Genomic DNA, 16,413 nt, shown 5'->3' with positions numbered 1-16,413 from the left:
TCCCCTCTCATATGGTCCCCTCTCATATGGTCCCCTCTCACACGTTCCTCAATCTACTCTCTCCCCTTTTTGGAGAGACACCTTCCCTTTAAATAGTCTTGCCCCTCCCGTGGGCGTACCCACTCAACAATAGGGGTGCAGCGACTTGGTTCAGTCCAATGTCACCTGATCACTACTTGCGCGCCAATTTCGCTTCTTAGGGGGACCGTCCCGGAAGTAGTCCCTTCCGGGGTGCGTCGGCAGCAGGCTGCCCGTCTCGCGGTTCAATGAGGTGAGTCTTGTGTATGCATGGTATGGATTGTGAGTGGCGTGTGGACATCGAGTGTGCACCCTCGAATGTCCACACATGGGAAATACGTTGTCCGGACGCGGGGAGAAGTTTGTGTTTGGTTACGTGCCAGCATGCAGCGCATACACCTTCATTGCCCCGTGGGCATGAGCAGTGCGAGCAGCGCGACGTCTCATAGGGACGGAGGAGTCCTCTTCTCCGTCACATTTACCATAAGAATTCATGTCCCAAATAATCATCCAAATGCTGCAAGTATTCTATCAATACAATCACACAAATAATCTTGCTTAATCCAAGTCTATATCAATCAGACGAGAGGCTGCACGGCACACAATCGTCCACCAGGCGGCGCCCTAACACACGCAAGGGTACTTTATAAGAGGTGAGCGGAGATGTGAGGCTGCACGTCACACAATCATCCACCAGAGGGAGCCCTAACAAGTAACGATACTTACCTATTTGTTATAGTTTCATTCATTCATTCATTTTCTACCGCTTTTCCTATTATTTTATAATTATACTAAATAAATAGTAATATTATAGTGTATTATACTATATGCTTATTTATTCATTATGATATGTATTATTATTTTCAATAATTCTAATATATATGATATGATGAGTATTTAGTATGCAATAATAGTATGTAATCTGCATGTTTGGTATTTAGCGTACCTGTGCCCAGGTAAGCGTTCTGTCAGTGAGGTGATAGTGAACCATTCCCTGGTGTTCATCCTTGAGTTGGCTTCCTGTTTGGGAGTGAGAGGGTATGTGAGGGTGAGGCTGAGGATGAAGATGAGGACGTGTCGTTTTGTTACCTGGGAAGGTGCGTTGGATGAAGTCTTTAAAAAGCCGCAGGTCGCCGTCCTCCAAGTCGGCCTCAGTGTGGAATTTAGCCAGCAGGGTGTAGCCGCTGCCAAACTTGCTCTTGAGGTGCTGCGGACTCCCGAGAAAAAAATTTGGAGTGTGATTTACTTGAGAAAAGCTAGGTAACAAATTGCACGCACAATTCCTAAGTAACTTTTACTTGGGAAATATTGAAGTAAAATTTACTTCTCAGCAAGGATTTTTTTTTAATTAAAAATACTTTTTAACATTATTTGAGATTTATTGTCACAGACACAAAAGGTACTCTGTTTGGTAGTAAATTTTACTCAAAACTACCTTTGAATCTACTTAAAAATCAACATAAATATACTCACTTTTCAGGATTGTTTAACTAGTTTTCCCTTACTTAATTTGGAGAAATTTACAAGTAATATTTACATGAGATTTAAGCTACCACCTACACCACTTTTCTAATATGATTGTGTTGTATTTTTTTAAGATAGCCTTCTTTGAATTAAATGAAATTATCTTAACACATCTTCTTTCAAACCAGAACACCTTTAGTACGTTTGTACTAACGCTGTATTTACTTCCAGCAGTGCGGTTACAAATACCATAGAAAACATTATAAATCATTGGAGATTTGTTTTACACGTGTCATGTAATGCTTCCACACATCAGACAATCAGTTATACTTGCCAGCCACATTGAATGAAAACATTTGGCAGAGGGGCCGTTTATATATGTGGTCATCAAAAGGAAGGACATACTTGATCACGGTGCACAAAAACACAACACATCCACAGGTTGAGGTACCTGTGAAATAAATTAAACATTTCATCACTAAACCAAAGACCTGGGTTCGATTCTCCGTTGCATGTTCTCCCTGTGCATGTGTGGGTTTTCTCCGGGTACTCCGGTTTCCTCCCACATTCCAAAAACATGCTAGGTTAATTGGCGACTCCAAATTGTCCATAGGTATGAATGTGAGTGTGAATGGTTGTTTGTCTATATGCGCCCTGTGATTGGCTGGCCACCAGTCCAGGGTGTACACCGCCCCTCCCGAAGTCAGCTGGGATAGGCTCCGGCATACCCCCACCCTAGTGAGGATAAGCGACATAGAAAATGAATGAATGAATAACTAAACCATGTTGGTGTCATTCAACAGCTGTACTGTGATCTTACCTTGTCTAAGCTTTTGAGACCAAATTATTGAGCGTCAACGTCCTTCAATATTCTGTGAAATAGATTGAGAAATTATTTCAATTATGGCAACAATACAAAATCTAAAATCATCACAATGGTTTCAGATTGCGTGCACATTAGTCTAAACTACAAAGCTGCTTGACAATATTTGTTGATCTTTTTAAAAACAAAACACTCAAAATCAACTTAGTTTTAAATACAAATATTTATTCATCTGTGTCTTGAAACCTAACCTAAACAAACCTGATCTTTTTCCTCACAACGGGATACTGTTGAGGAACTCCATTATCCAACTCTTTTAAATCAATAAAACGTAACAAAAGGCTAAAGTGCCATTTACAGATTAAAACAACCATATAAGTATTATTGTAATGTTACCTTCTCAGTCAGGCGTCTTAATTGGTGCAAGCTGCTTCTTAGACGCTGTTGACAAGTGGAATAAACAACATTGTAGTGACAAATCATGACAATATCATGTGTTACATTAAAATGACCACAGGTGAACTAACCTTGCTCCAAAATTTCTAATCCTTCCAGGCTGGTTTCAGTCATTATTGATATATTTTCAGGGTCTGAACAAACTCCGCTGCTGTACAAAAACTCCCGCTCCCCGACAGCATCCCCAAGACTCAGGTCCCTAGCATACTTCAACAAATGTTTAAGCTACACGCGGTTCCCATATGCCTTTGAGGACATTGCTGCTGCCAAAATAATCAAATAACATATATAAGGAATGAATTATTTACAGATTTAATAAACATAAATATCTCCTGTTCTGCAACCGAAAACACCTCCACAAAGCTCGCAGTTGATAGCTAGCTAGCTAGCTGGCAGGCTAAAGGTAAGCTAATGCTAACGTCGAGTATTTCATATTATAAAACCGACGTAAACAGATGAGGAAAGGTGACAGAAAAAAGCCAGATAAGCATATGACATACCCATATGGCTCCACATCGATGAATTTCCTTGTTAAACGACTGTCCATGTCGCCTTCAACCGTCTTCCCGTGAAAAAAACATGGCGCCCTCCAACTTTGCCTTGGGAAGTCTGAGGGCTAACAATCCTCTGACGCATGCGCAGAATGGCCACAAGGGGGCCAGGTTTACTGTTTTTTCCCAAGTACATTTTAGTATCTGGTATCAGGTTGTAAAATCAATACATTAGTTATGTAAATATTACTTGGTGTCAGTGATCACATTTACATATAAATGTGAGGATACAAAGACACAATCATTACACACAATCATCAAGTAAGGCATTAAATAAAGAGTGAGATTTTAGAGTAAAATAAGTTAAATAATAAATCCTTGTAAAATTTAAATTAATATTTGAGGTAATAATTATAGGGCCAAAAAAAACATTTTTTTCAGTGCACTTGAACTGGCCGCTGACCATCACGGCCAGTCTGGTGCACAGCGCAATTGTTTGAAATATATACATTAAATTTTGGAATTTCATAAATTATCCCATTTTCAATTCAGTCATTCCTTTTTCTTTTTAATTGGACTTCAACTAGGTTGAGTGTTCTATATCTATATCTACAGCTACACTATGGACGAAACTAGAAAGCACGGCAGCTTCAAAAACTGACTTTAAATATCCTTGCAATCATTTCAAATAGAAATACTTTGACTAAGAAAAATGGCTGTAATGTTAGAAGGAAAAGCCCCAATATTCAGAGAAAAAAGCTTCATTCTTATTAGAAAAAATGTTATCATTTTGTAATATCCAAGTGGCAAGGTTGTGTCCTTTCATTTTTCCAATGACCCTCGCTCGAAAAAGTTAGGACACACCATGTTTAAGGGATGATACTCTTACCGTGACCATGATTCATATCGTCAAATATTGGGTAGACATGGCGTTCTCCAAACTCCTCTGCATGGTCGACCAGAGCCTCTTTCACCGTCTTGTATCCAGCCAGGACCACCATTTTCTTGATGCCAAAGTAGACCGTAAACACCGAGCCGTATCGTTCTGCGAGCTAAGAGAAGACCAATGAGTGGTGCATGACACTCTGCTCTGGACGTCTTCGACACTGACCCTCTCTTCCTTCCTTTTGTTTGGGTTTTGGCACTGCCTCACACCCTTTTTATAGGCATGAATATTTAAAGGCAATACTTGTATAACTGCTTTGCCAAGCTAACTCATTAAAAATGGTATATCATATACATATTCTGTACATAATTGTAGAAGCATGAATAAGCATGTGGTTTTGGTCATTAATTGCATATTTTCACCAAGGACAGGTTTTTATTTAAGCAAATGAAATTACATTCTAGTAAAAAGTAGAGATGTGAAAAATAGCATCAACATTATCATTACTGAAAAAGATAAAAATGTGTCATCTATTTTCAAATGCTAAGTGGTGCAAAAAATGGATGGATGGATTGATGGAGACAAAAAAAACAAAAGACAAAAAAACTTCATGACATGGATCATTTGGACAACAAAGTGTGTCATCCGTGAGCTTGCAAATCATGGGAATGCAAAAAAGACGCCATCACGCTGATGCTCATCAGCACCGACTGACGGCACACAGCAGGTGATGCGGCGGACTGAGCGTCAAGCCCACCACTGCCGTCAAATCCAGCTCGTCCTCCGACATCCCTGGGGGAGGCGTGAAGCGAAAGCGCTGAAGGAGGGTGGAGAAGAAGAGGAAGAGCTCCATCCGGGCCAGACCTTCGCCGAGACAAGCCCTGCGGCCTTCAATCAGAATGAGTAGACTTGTTTGATTGATGTTTTGCTTCATGGCGGCCATGTTTTTCAACCACTTTTCCAGACTTGAGAGGTTGTACCTGCAGAGAAGGGCATGAAGGCATCCCGCTTGATGAATTTACCCTCCTCATCCAGGAAGTGGGAAGGGTTGAAGGCTCTTGGTGTCTCCCACTCACTCTTATCGCAGTGGACAGAAAAAAGGAGAGGCAAAACAACGGTGCCCTGCATGTGGGGGAGATGATGTTATACCGTACATCCAAACGGTGTCACCGAGAAAGAAGCAAACCTTTTCGATGAAGTGGCCCTGGAAGGTGATGTCCTGGCTGGTTTGGTGGTGAAGGGTTGTGGTTGCGATGTTGCTGAACCTCTGAATCTCATGGATGACGGCGTCGGTGTAGGGAAGGTTCTTGCGATCATCAGCGCAAACTTGGCGGCTTCCGATCACCCTGCTCAGCTCCTCCTGGACCCGATCTGGATGGTGGTAATGGTAATGGTAATGGTTTTACATCAGATTACAATTGAATGCATCACATAATCAGTTCACAGTTCCACATGTCCAAAAGGAGTAGGAAGAAGCAAAGCTTATTAATTCCTACCCCTCCATCTGGTACTTTTACAATCAGTAACCGTTACTATATTGTTTCCTAATATAGTTGAAGTTGTTTTTTGTTTTGTTTTTTTTTGTCACATACAGAAGTACGAGGTGATATGACCATACAATGACATAACGGGTACCATAGTAACTGTCAATATAGTGATATGTATAGCACATCATGACTGGTTCAATAATTTAATTATTTTATTTTATTTAATCATTTCCATTTTCCTTCATTGAGGATATCAAGTCTATTGGATAACCAGATGGGCCGCACGTTGGCTAACCCTGCTCTTGTGAATGTGAGTGTTAGGTTGTACTTGTTGCTAGGCAGACTTTGTTGGGCTCTCCTGTAACGGCAGTACCTTGTATTAGGGGATATTTAACCATCAATAGCAAGGCCCATCTTAGTGTGGTGGAAGTGGTGTCCGTGCCTGCAGCAAAGAGGTTGAGCACGACCTGAACCATGTTGTCCTCACTGAAGTGGTTCTGCTCATCAGATAGATCCTTGGGGAGCGAGAATGACCACACATTTAACATCAAATTAGAAATATAGCAGCACTCCATTGAAAGAGTCGACAAACCTCTTTTTGCTTGCGCATGAAGAAGCAGTCCGCCAGGCCCCTGCAATCTTCAGGGTTCAGGTTCTCCTTCACTTTGGCCAGCAGGTCCTTCATGTGCTGGATGTTTTTCTGGAAGTTCTTTAGAACTATCTGCCGGTCCTGAACCCAGCTAAACAGCCATGGAATGTTGTTGTAAAGCTGGAATAGATATTGGTGGTATGATGAAAAACTAGTTGTCATTTTTTGGAAAACGTTTGGACAACTTTCCAATTATTCCCATGATATTTTGACTTTATTCCAATAATAATGTCGCTGTTTTTGCAACCCATTTTCCCAAAAATTACAACTTTATTCACCCTTTTGTTTGTTTGGTATATTATTACCACTTTAAAATAACATTTGTATTGAATATTTCAACTTTATGCGACTAAAATCTTATTTTCATTTTATTCTCGTAAATTTGACACTTTTCTTCTTTTTGTTAGATGCCAACTTTTTCCATTTTTGCTGTTCGGGGCGCTTTTCAGGCCTACAGCTTTTACCCGGGCACAGCCCATAGAGCGGGTGACTTCTCCTGAGGCTCAGTGTGACATCACTGTGAGCCGCTGTGAAACTCAGAAAAAAAAAGTCAGCGTTCAGAGCGTCTTTTCAGGGGATTATCTGAAGGTTTGGCGTGGTTTAACACCAGAATACAACATTCATTCATTCAGCTGTCGGGGTAGACCCTGGACTGGTGGCCAGCCATTCACAGGGCACATATAGACAAACAACCATTCACACTCACATTCATACCTATGGACAATTTGGAGTCGCCAATTAACCTAGCATGTTTTTGGAATGTGGGAGGAAACCGGCGTACCCGGAGAAAACCCACGCATGCAAACTCCCCAAAGAGATGGCCGAGATAACCCTAACCCTAACGTTTGGACAACTTTCCGTACGTAGAACCTCACCTGAATTTGTTTGGATCCAGTCAAAAGTAAGTTGTCTTTGACTCGTTCCACCATGGTGGTGAAGTGAGCGTCGTCGTATTCAAATCGGCTCCCAAACACGATGGAACAGATGACATTGGACGTGGCGTTACCCAATGGTTGTGTTGTATCAAACGGCTGCCCTGCAAGACAGGTTTACTTTGGAACGATGTCCAAGGATATGATGACAATTTGGAGTGGCCAATTAACCTAGCATGTTTTTGGAATGTGGGAGGAAACCGGAGTACTCGGAGAAAACCTACGCATGCACGGGGAGAACATGCAAACTCCACACAGAGATGGCCAAGGGTGGAATTGAACCCTGGTCCGCGCGCTAACCACTAGGCCGCCGTGCCGCCCGGTACATTGTATTTTAAAACTACCGTAAAACGGGGTTATAAGGGACGGCGGGGTAATAAAGGGCAATTTTCAGGAATTTTTTTTCAATGTAATTCTGCCTTTTCATGTTAAACAGGAAGCTGTTTTGTGTGTTTTTCTTCAAAGACGCATATATTCTTGAAAAAATCGTCCAAAAAACATGTTCCCGAAAATTGTCCCTGATTGCCCCGCCGTCCCTTATAATCCCGTTTTACGGTACCCAAATGTTTTGTTTATTAATACTGAATTCTACTAATTGCGATCCAGTCTGGATCCAATTAACCACGCAAAAACAAAGGATGACTGCACAGTAGACGAGTGGTGTGTCGGTCATGAACGAACGGGTCAAAAGAAATAGTTCTTCTTTGTGAACGGAATGAACGAGGTCACCGCCCCTACAATACACGTTCAGTTGCAAATGCTTTTTTTTAATTGGCGGGACTATCTGCGTGCTTTGCCTGTTTTATCCTATCGTCGCGCCTCGCTCTGTGGGTGGGTGGGTTTAGCTGACTGAAAGACCGAGACCGAGAGATTGAACTAGTTCTTTTGACCCGTTCGTTCATGACCGACACACCACTAGACATCACGTTTTGTTGAGCTGTTGAGTCGGAACGAACGTGAACATGAGTGAACAGACTGACTCGATACGCCTGACCGGGTCTATGCAGGTGGGGATCACAGGCTAACGACCAATTGACCGAAATGAACGGATCTCTTTACTGAATGAACCGGTTCACTGAAATGAACGGTTTTGCCCACCACTACCGCACAGTAGACATGAGATAATTTCCTGTGGTGGCTATCGCCTCAATGCAACCGTACTGACACCTAGAGGCCAGTGTCGTGTACTACTCTACTACCGCTGTTTAAGGAGAGACCCACGATGCGCTTCATCGGCTTTATTAAGAATTAGACAACACACGTGCGGTGTATATTCTAAAAATAGCTACGGTTGGCCATTCTCGATACTGCTGGCGTACTGCTAACTCTGCTAACCGTCAGCTAACGAATATTCGACTCTGGCAAGCTAACGTCATAAGTCACTTCCCAAGCCCCGCCTCTTAAAGGCGCACACACAAAGTCACAGCCACTGTATTCATCTGAGCTGATAAGATCTGCTGGCGATAAAAAAAAGGTGACGTCATACCTTCATGCTTCTCAAAAATGGGAATGAGGTGGCTGCACTCCTCCATGATTTTCTCTTCAGCGAGTCTTTTACCCATTCCGAAGTCTCTCAGAGTGCTGATGGCAAAACGTCTCATTTCTTTCCACGAGTCTCCGTTTGCAAAAATAATTCCTGTCAAAGACGTCATTGGAAGTCACGTGACAACCTCGCCAACTTGAACAACGCGCACAAGTGGCTCAAACGTCTTATTTTCCTAATAAGCAAACATTGAGTTACTTTATAGTGTAAGGCCAGGCCAGGGGCCAGGGGGTGTCCAATGTGTGACCCGGGGGCCATTTGGGGACCACAGTGTTTTTTGTTTTTTTTTTATTGGCCACATTTTAAGGGATGATGAACGTTCTTACCGTGACCTCGACTCAGCTCCTCAAATATGGGCACGATGTGGCGCTCCCCAAACACGTCAGCGTGGGTGACCAGAGCCTCTTTGACCGTCTTGTATCCAGCCAGGATCACGACTTTAACGCCGCCCAAGTAGATTGTGAACACGGAGCCGTATTCTTCTGCAAGCTAACACAAGTTACAGTTCCAATTACTTTCTTTCTTGCAAATGTTGATCTTGTGATTATGACATTATTCCCATGATATTTTGACTTTATTTCAATAATAATGTTGCTGTTTCTGCAACCCATTTTTCCATTCATCGCGCTGCTGGAGCCTATCCCAGCTGTCTTGGGGCGAGAGGCGGGGTACACCCTGGACTCGTTGCCAGCCAATCACAGGGCAAATATAGACAAACAACCATTCACACTCACATTCACACCTATGGACAATTGTGGGAGGAAACCGGAGTACCCGGAGAAAACCCACGCGTGCAGACTCCACACAGAGATGGCCGAGAGTGGAATTGAACTTGCTGTGAGGCCTGTATGCTAACCACTCACACACTGTGCAACCCAATACAACATTCAAACTACATTTATAGGTGAGCATCGCAGGTCTCCTTTAAATTTCTTATTATTTTTCCAGGGTCCAGCAGGTCAATTAAAAATAATTCCAATGTTTCTCTCAGGTTTCCACCCTTAGACAGCTCTCTACTTTTCATGTTGTTTTCACCTCTAATTGCCGCCTTTACGAGCAAAGGCTATCCTAGCCAATGGATTGATTGAATAAGTGGCCACACTTGGGCAACATCACATGTAAGACAGGCTGAAATAAATAAAGCTGACACAGTATTTACCTCACAAAGGTTCAGGTGGAGCCTCTTGAGATCGAGCTGCAGCAGGTTGCCAAGCAAGGGCAAAGGTCTGGGCCCCGGAGGCCCCTTCCTAGTTTCCCGCAAAGCGAAGCGCCTGGATGCAAAAGCCAAGAGGAGCAGCACGGTCACACCGCCCAGTACGCTGCTGGAACTGGACAAGAGCGAGGCCAGAAAGTCTTCCCAAGGAGACATTGTTTGGACAGCAGGAGCTCCGGATGTCATCTGCGCAGACTTGAACTGGAACTTTGATCCATATGCTCCACCTTCCACACCCCCTTGAGCTTGTTAACCTTTTAGAGTCTCATTTCAGGGGACTTTGGCTAACATATTGAAATGCTGTTATATATGTGTAGACTTTCACATTAGCAAGTGCTTGTGAGCGATATACTCTCCACATTTTCATGAAGGGTATTTTTTCCCCATCAAATTCTAATTCAAATGCACAAAAAGAGCGATGATGACATATGTTCTTATTAGCCAGTTCTACTCCATTATTCCCATCACTAATACTACCATATACATACATTCATATAGTAAGACCCTCAAACAATGCATTTCAGTATGTGGAATCAAACTATGGAATGGAATGAGTAAGGAACTCAAACAATGCACAACGATGAGCCAATTCAAGAAACAATACAAGCAGTTGATGTTTGCTAAATACAAGGATGAAGAGTCTTGAACCAGTCATGATGTGCTATATATATCACTATATTGACACTTACTATCGTACACACTATGTCATTGTACAGTCATATCCCCTTGTACTTCCGTATGTGACAAAAAATAAACTAAAATAAAATAAAACTAAAATAAAATAAATCAGAAAGCAGGAAGTGAACAAATGTAACAGTTACTGATTGTAAAAGTACCAGATGGAGGGGTAGGATTTAATTAGCTTTGCTTCTTCCTATTCCTTTTGGACATGTGGAACTGTGAACTGATTATGGGATGCAATTGTATCAATTGTAATCTGATGCATGTTCAAGTGAAATAAAACCATTAACATTACCATAAGAATTCTTGTCCCAAATAATCACCCAAATGCTGCAAGTATTCTATCAATACAATTACACAAATAATCATGCTTAATCCAAGTCTATATCATTCATATTAACTATTATTTCAACTTTACAAATAACGATTCATGATGGTAAAAAATAATTTCATATAAACAATTTGCAGATGATGACTGTACAAAGAAAAAGTCTCTGTGTACAAAAAAAATGCACACAGAGCTACAAGGAGTACAAGGAGCTAGTGTACACAGCGCTAGTGTATATAGATCTCGTGTACATAGAGCTAGTGTACATATGTAGATGGTGTAGCTGACATGATGGATGAGCTGGATACAATTCCAATTATATATCACTTCCCTTATATTCCCTTGTTTTCAAGGACAAAGCATTTGGCAAGAAAAGCGACTTTCAGGGTGTCGACTCGGCTGTATTGATGCGTCTCACGTGCATGTTTGCCTCATGGTCCCGCCATGCAACTGTGATCTTACGCTGCCAGCTTACACGTACGGGATGTCCAGCATCTCAGCTTTATTCACATACTCTGATTCATAGCAACTTTTTATTTTTTATTTGTTTTTACACATTTTGCGTTTTTTTTTTTTTGGCTTACATTTTCCAAATATTTCAACTTTCTTCTGAAATAATCTTCAAAATTGTACTTTTGGAAATATTATGACTATGTCCCGTATTTTCTTTAGTTAATAGTAAAAAAGAATCCTACTTTTTCTCCTATCACAATCGGGTCTGGAAGCAATGAAGCGCCATAAAGGAGGGATGACTGGATACAATAACATATACCATAGTGTTATATGTTGCAGTGCATGTTGTATACTATACACCAGAGGTAGGGAACCTATGGCTCGGGAGCCAGGTAGGGCTCTTTTGATGACTGTATCTGGCTCTCAAGCGTTTCTTACCACAATAAAAATGTATTTTTGCTAACATTTTAAAGTAAACATCACGGAAATGACTGTTAAAAATAATATTCAAAATCAACAACTTTCTTATGCATTTTAATCCGTCCATTTATTTTCTACTGCAATACGGCCGACCATATCTATCTTTCCTGATGATATTTTCCAGGTCAAACACCAAAACTTGATTATTACTGGGTAATGAGGTAGTCTACCTCGGTCATTGAGATGTCAACATGTTAATGTAGACTTTCCTCCTTTAGTCAAATAGTCGCCTAGCTAAAGCTGCAGAACCAAGCCTTCTGACGAAGATGGCCAAAAGAATGAAATACGTGTACTGAATACGGTGCAAAACTATGCAGCAGCAGAAGTTGCATTAATGGCAGCAAGTATTTGATTTATTGTTGGACACTGCGCTGCTCATGAAAGTGTGCTGGCCACACCCCATTGGCGTGGGGTAGTGTGCCTGGTCTACATAATTAGAGCCCATTATATCTAAAACTGTTGGTCTTACATAAAAATGCACACATTTTATTGCATTCAATGTTTAAAAAAATGTATATGGCTCTCACAGATACACATTTTAAAATATCTGGCCTTCATGGCTCTCTTAGCCAAAAAGGTTCCCGACCCCTGCTATACACTATAGTCAATATGTTAATACAAACCTTTTTAAAAGTATGCATGGTATTCACTTGATTACATATTTTAAATACATATTTGTACTTTTTTCTACAATTAAAAATGTGTATTAGATATGAAAAATGCAAGGTTAAGCCGAAACAATGAAATATACAATGCATATTTGGATCATATTGGGCCCCTCGTGAAGGGAAACGAGGCTGCACGGCACACAATCATCCACCAGAGGGAGCCCTAACACAAGTAACGATACTTATCTATTTGTTATAGTTTCATTAATTCATTCATTTTCTACCGCTTTTCCTATTATTTTATAATTATGCTAAATAAATAGTAATATTATAGTGTATTATACTATATGCTCATTTATTCATTATGATATGTATTATTATTGTCAATAATTCTAATATTTATGATATGATGAGTATTTCGTATGCAATAATAGTATGTAATCTGCACGTTTGGTATTTAGCCTACCTGTGCCCAGGTAAGCGTTCTGTCAGTGAGATGATAGTGAACCATTCCCTGGTCTTCATCCTTGAGTTGGCTTCCTGTTTGGGAGTGAGGGTGAGGCTGAGGATGAAGATGAGGACGTGTCGTTTTGTTACCTGGGAAGGTGCGTTGGATGAAGTCTTTAAAAAGCTGCAGGTCGCCGTCCTCCAAGTCGGCCTCAGTGTGGACTTTAGCCAGCAGGGTGCAGCCGCTGCCAAACTTGCTCTTGAGGTGCTGCGGACTCCCGAGAAAAAAATTTGGAGTGTGATTTACTTGAGAAAAGCTAGGTAACAAATTGCACGCACAATTCCTAAGTAACTTTTACTTGGGAAATATTGAAGTAAAATTTACTTCTCAGCAAGGATTATTTTTTTAATTAAAAATACTCATTAACATTACTTGAGATTTATTGTCACAGACACAAAAGGTACTCTGTTTGGTAGTAAATTTTGCTCAAAACTACCTTTGAATCTACTTAAAAATCAACATAAATATACTCACTTTTCAGGATTGTTTAACTAGTTTTCCCTTACTTAATTTGGAGAAATTTACAAGTAATATTTACATGAGATTTAAGCTACCACCTACACCACTTTTCTAATATGATTGTGTTGTATTTTTTTAAGATGGCCTTCTTTGAATTAAATGAAATTATCTTAACACATCTTCTTTCAAACCAGAACACCTTTAGGACGTTTGTACTAACGCTGTATTTACTTCCAGCAGTGCGGTTACAAATACCATAGAAAACATTATAAATCATTGGAGATTTGTTTTACACGTGTCATGTAATGCTTCCACACATCAGACAATCAGTTATACTTGCCAGCCACATTGAATGAAAACATTTGGCAGAGGGGCTGTTTATATATGTAGTCATCAAAAGGAAGGACATACTTGATCACGGTGCACAAAAACACAACACATCCACAGGTTGAGATACCTGTGAAATAAATTAAACATTTCACCACTAAACCAAAGACCTGGGTTCGATTCTCCGTTGCATGTTCTCCCCGTGCATGTGTGGGTTTTCTCCGGGTACTCCGGTTTCCTCCCACATTCCAAAAACATGCTAGGTTAATTGGCGACTCCAAATTGTCCTTAGGTATGAATGTGAGTGTGAATGGTTGTTTGTCTATATGCGCCCTGTGATTGGCTGGCCACCAGTCCAGGGTGTATACCGCCTCTCGCCTGAAGTCAGCTGGGATAAGCTCCAGCATACCCCCACCCTAGTGAGGATAAGCGACATAGAAAATGAATGAATGAATAACTAAACCATGTTGGCGTCATTCAACAGCTGTACTGTGATCTTACCTTGTCTAAGCTTTTGAGACCAAATTATTGAGTGTCAACGTCCTTCAATATTCTGTGAAATAGATTGAGAAATTATTTCAATTATGGCAACAATACAAAATCTAAAATCATCACAATGGTTTCAGATTGCGTGCACATTAGTCTAAACTACAAAGCTGCTTGACAATATTTGTTGATCTTTTAAAAACACAACACTCAAAATCAACTTAGTTTTAAATACAAATATTTATTCATCTGTGTCTTGAAACCTAACCTAAACTAACCAGATCTTTTTCCTCACAACGGGATACTGTTGAGGAACTCCATTATCCAACTCTTTTAAATCAATAAAACTTAACAAAAGGCTAAACTGCCATTTACAGATTCAAATAACCATATACATATTATTGTAATGTTACCTTCTCAGTCAGGCGTCTTAGTTGGTGCAAGCTGCTGTTTTACACACAGAGAGGACTCTGCTTCTTAGACGCTGTTGACAAGTGGAATAAACAACATTGTAGTGACAAATCATGACAATATCATGTGTTACATTAAAATGACCACAGATGAACTAACCTTGCTCCAAAATGTCTAATCCTTCCAGGCTGGTTTCAGTCATTATTGATATATTTTCAGGGTCTGAACAAACTCCGCTGCTGTACAAAAACTCCCGCTCCCCGACAGCATCCCCAAGACTCAGGTCGCTAGCATACTTCAACAAATATTTAAGCTACACGCGGTTCCCATATGCCTTTGGACACTGCTGCTGCCAAAATAATCAAATAACATATATAAGGAATGAATTATTTACAGATTTAATAAACATAAATATCTCCTGTTCTGCAACCGAAAACACCTACACAAAGCTCGCAGTTGATAGCTAGCTAGCTAGCTGGCAGGCTAAAGGTTAGCTAATGCTAACGTCAGTATTTCACATTATAACACTGACGTAAAGAGATGAGGACAGGTGACAGAAAAAAGCCAGATAAGCATATGACATACCCATATGGCTCCACATCGATGAATTTCCTTGTTAAACGACTGTCCATGTCGCCTTCAACCGTCTTCCCGTGAAAAAAACATGGCGCCCTCCAACTTTGCCTTGGGAAGTCTGAGGGCTAACAATCCTCTGACGCATGCGCAGAATGTCCACAAGGGGGCCAGGTTTACTGTTTTTTTCCCCAAGTACATTTTAGTATCTGGTATCAGGTTGTAAAATCAATACATTAGTTATGTAAATATTACTTGGTGTCAGTGATCAAATTTACATATAAATGTGAGGATACAAAGTTACACACAATCATCAAGTAAGGCATTAAATAAAGAGTGAGATTTTAGAGTAAAAGAAGTTAAATAATAAAATTATTCAATGTAAAATTTAAATTAATATTTGAGGTAATAATTACAGGGCCAAAAAAATCATTTTTTTCAGTGCACTTGAACTGGCCGCTGACCATCACGGCCAGTCTGGTGCACAGCGCAATTGTTTGAAATATATACATTAAATTTTGGAATTTCATAAATTATCCCATTTTCAATTCAGTCATTCCTTTTTCTTTTTAATTGGACTTCAACTAGGTTGAGTGTTCTATATCTATATCTACAGCTACACTATGGACGAAACTAGAAAGCACGGCAGCTTCAAAAACTGACTTTAAATATCCTTGCAATCATTTCAAATAGAAATACTTTGACTAAGATAAATGGCTGTAATGTTAGAAGAAAAAGCCCCAATATTCAGAGAAAAAAGCTTCATTCTTATTAGAAAAAATGTTATCATTTTGTAATATCCAAGTGGCAAGGTTGTGTCCTTTCATTTTTCCAATGACCCTCGCTGGAAAAAGTTAGGACACCCCATGTTTAAGGGATGATACTCTTACCGTGACCATGATTCATATTGTCAAATATTGGGTAGACATGGCGTTCTCCAAACTCCTCTGCATGGTCGACCAGAGCCTCTTTCACCGTCTTGTATCCAGCCAGGACCACCATTTTCTTGATGCCAAAGTAGACCGTAAACACCGAGCCGTATCGTTCAGCGAGCTAAGAGAAGACCAATGAGTGGTGCATGACACTCTGCTCTGGACGTCTTCGACACTGACCCTCTCTTCCTTCCTTTTGTTTGGG

The 16,413-nt window shown here is 40.6% G+C and overlaps 1 protein-coding gene across 1 annotated transcript; it reads right to left on the bottom strand.

Annotated features, from left to right (window-relative positions):
- Positions 1 to 4,543: 4,543 nt before the first annotated feature.
- On the bottom strand, positions 4,544 to 15,499 carry LOC131103334 (cytochrome P450 2K1-like). Its single transcript, XM_058049498.1, has 13 exons — positions 15,289 to 15,499; positions 14,706 to 14,776; positions 14,308 to 14,359; positions 13,110 to 14,222; positions 9,909 to 13,052; positions 9,076 to 9,238; positions 8,693 to 8,842; positions 7,150 to 7,310; positions 6,218 to 6,394; positions 5,999 to 6,140; positions 5,325 to 5,509; positions 5,119 to 5,260; positions 4,544 to 5,026 (listed from the first exon to the last, which is right to left on the bottom strand). The coding sequence occupies exons 5-13, from the start codon at positions 10,146 to 10,148 to the stop codon at positions 4,839 to 4,841; spliced, it is 1,548 nt and encodes a 515-aa protein (XP_057905481.1). The 5' UTR covers positions 10,149 to 13,052; positions 13,110 to 14,222; positions 14,308 to 14,359; positions 14,706 to 14,776; positions 15,289 to 15,499; the 3' UTR covers positions 4,544 to 4,838.
- Positions 15,500 to 16,413: the final 914 nt, after the last annotated feature.

Source organism: Doryrhamphus excisus, chromosome 15 (genome assembly GCF_030265055.1).
Source record: "Doryrhamphus excisus isolate RoL2022-K1 chromosome 15, RoL_Dexc_1.0, whole genome shotgun sequence".
Lineage (NCBI taxonomy): Eukaryota > Metazoa > Chordata > Actinopteri > Syngnathiformes > Syngnathidae > Doryrhamphus > Doryrhamphus excisus.
This window is presented reverse-complemented; position numbering and strand designations above follow the sequence as displayed.

What these genes read in the sequence shown, in the direction of transcription:
- LOC131103334 (XM_058049498.1), bottom strand. Translation starts at nt 10,148, where the DNA reads ATGACATCCGGAGCTCCTGCTGTCCAAACAATGTCTCCTTGGGAAGAC. An exon ending in CTGGATCCAAACAAATTCAG is followed by an intron (nt 6,395 to 7,149) that starts GTGAGGTTCTAC and finishes TATCTATTCCAG; the next exon opens with CTTTACAACAACATTCCATG. An exon ending in TCATGCGCAAGCAAAAAGAG is followed by an intron (nt 6,141 to 6,217) that starts GTTTGTCGACTC and finishes TCGCTCCCCAAG; the next exon opens with GATCTATCTGATGAGCAGAA.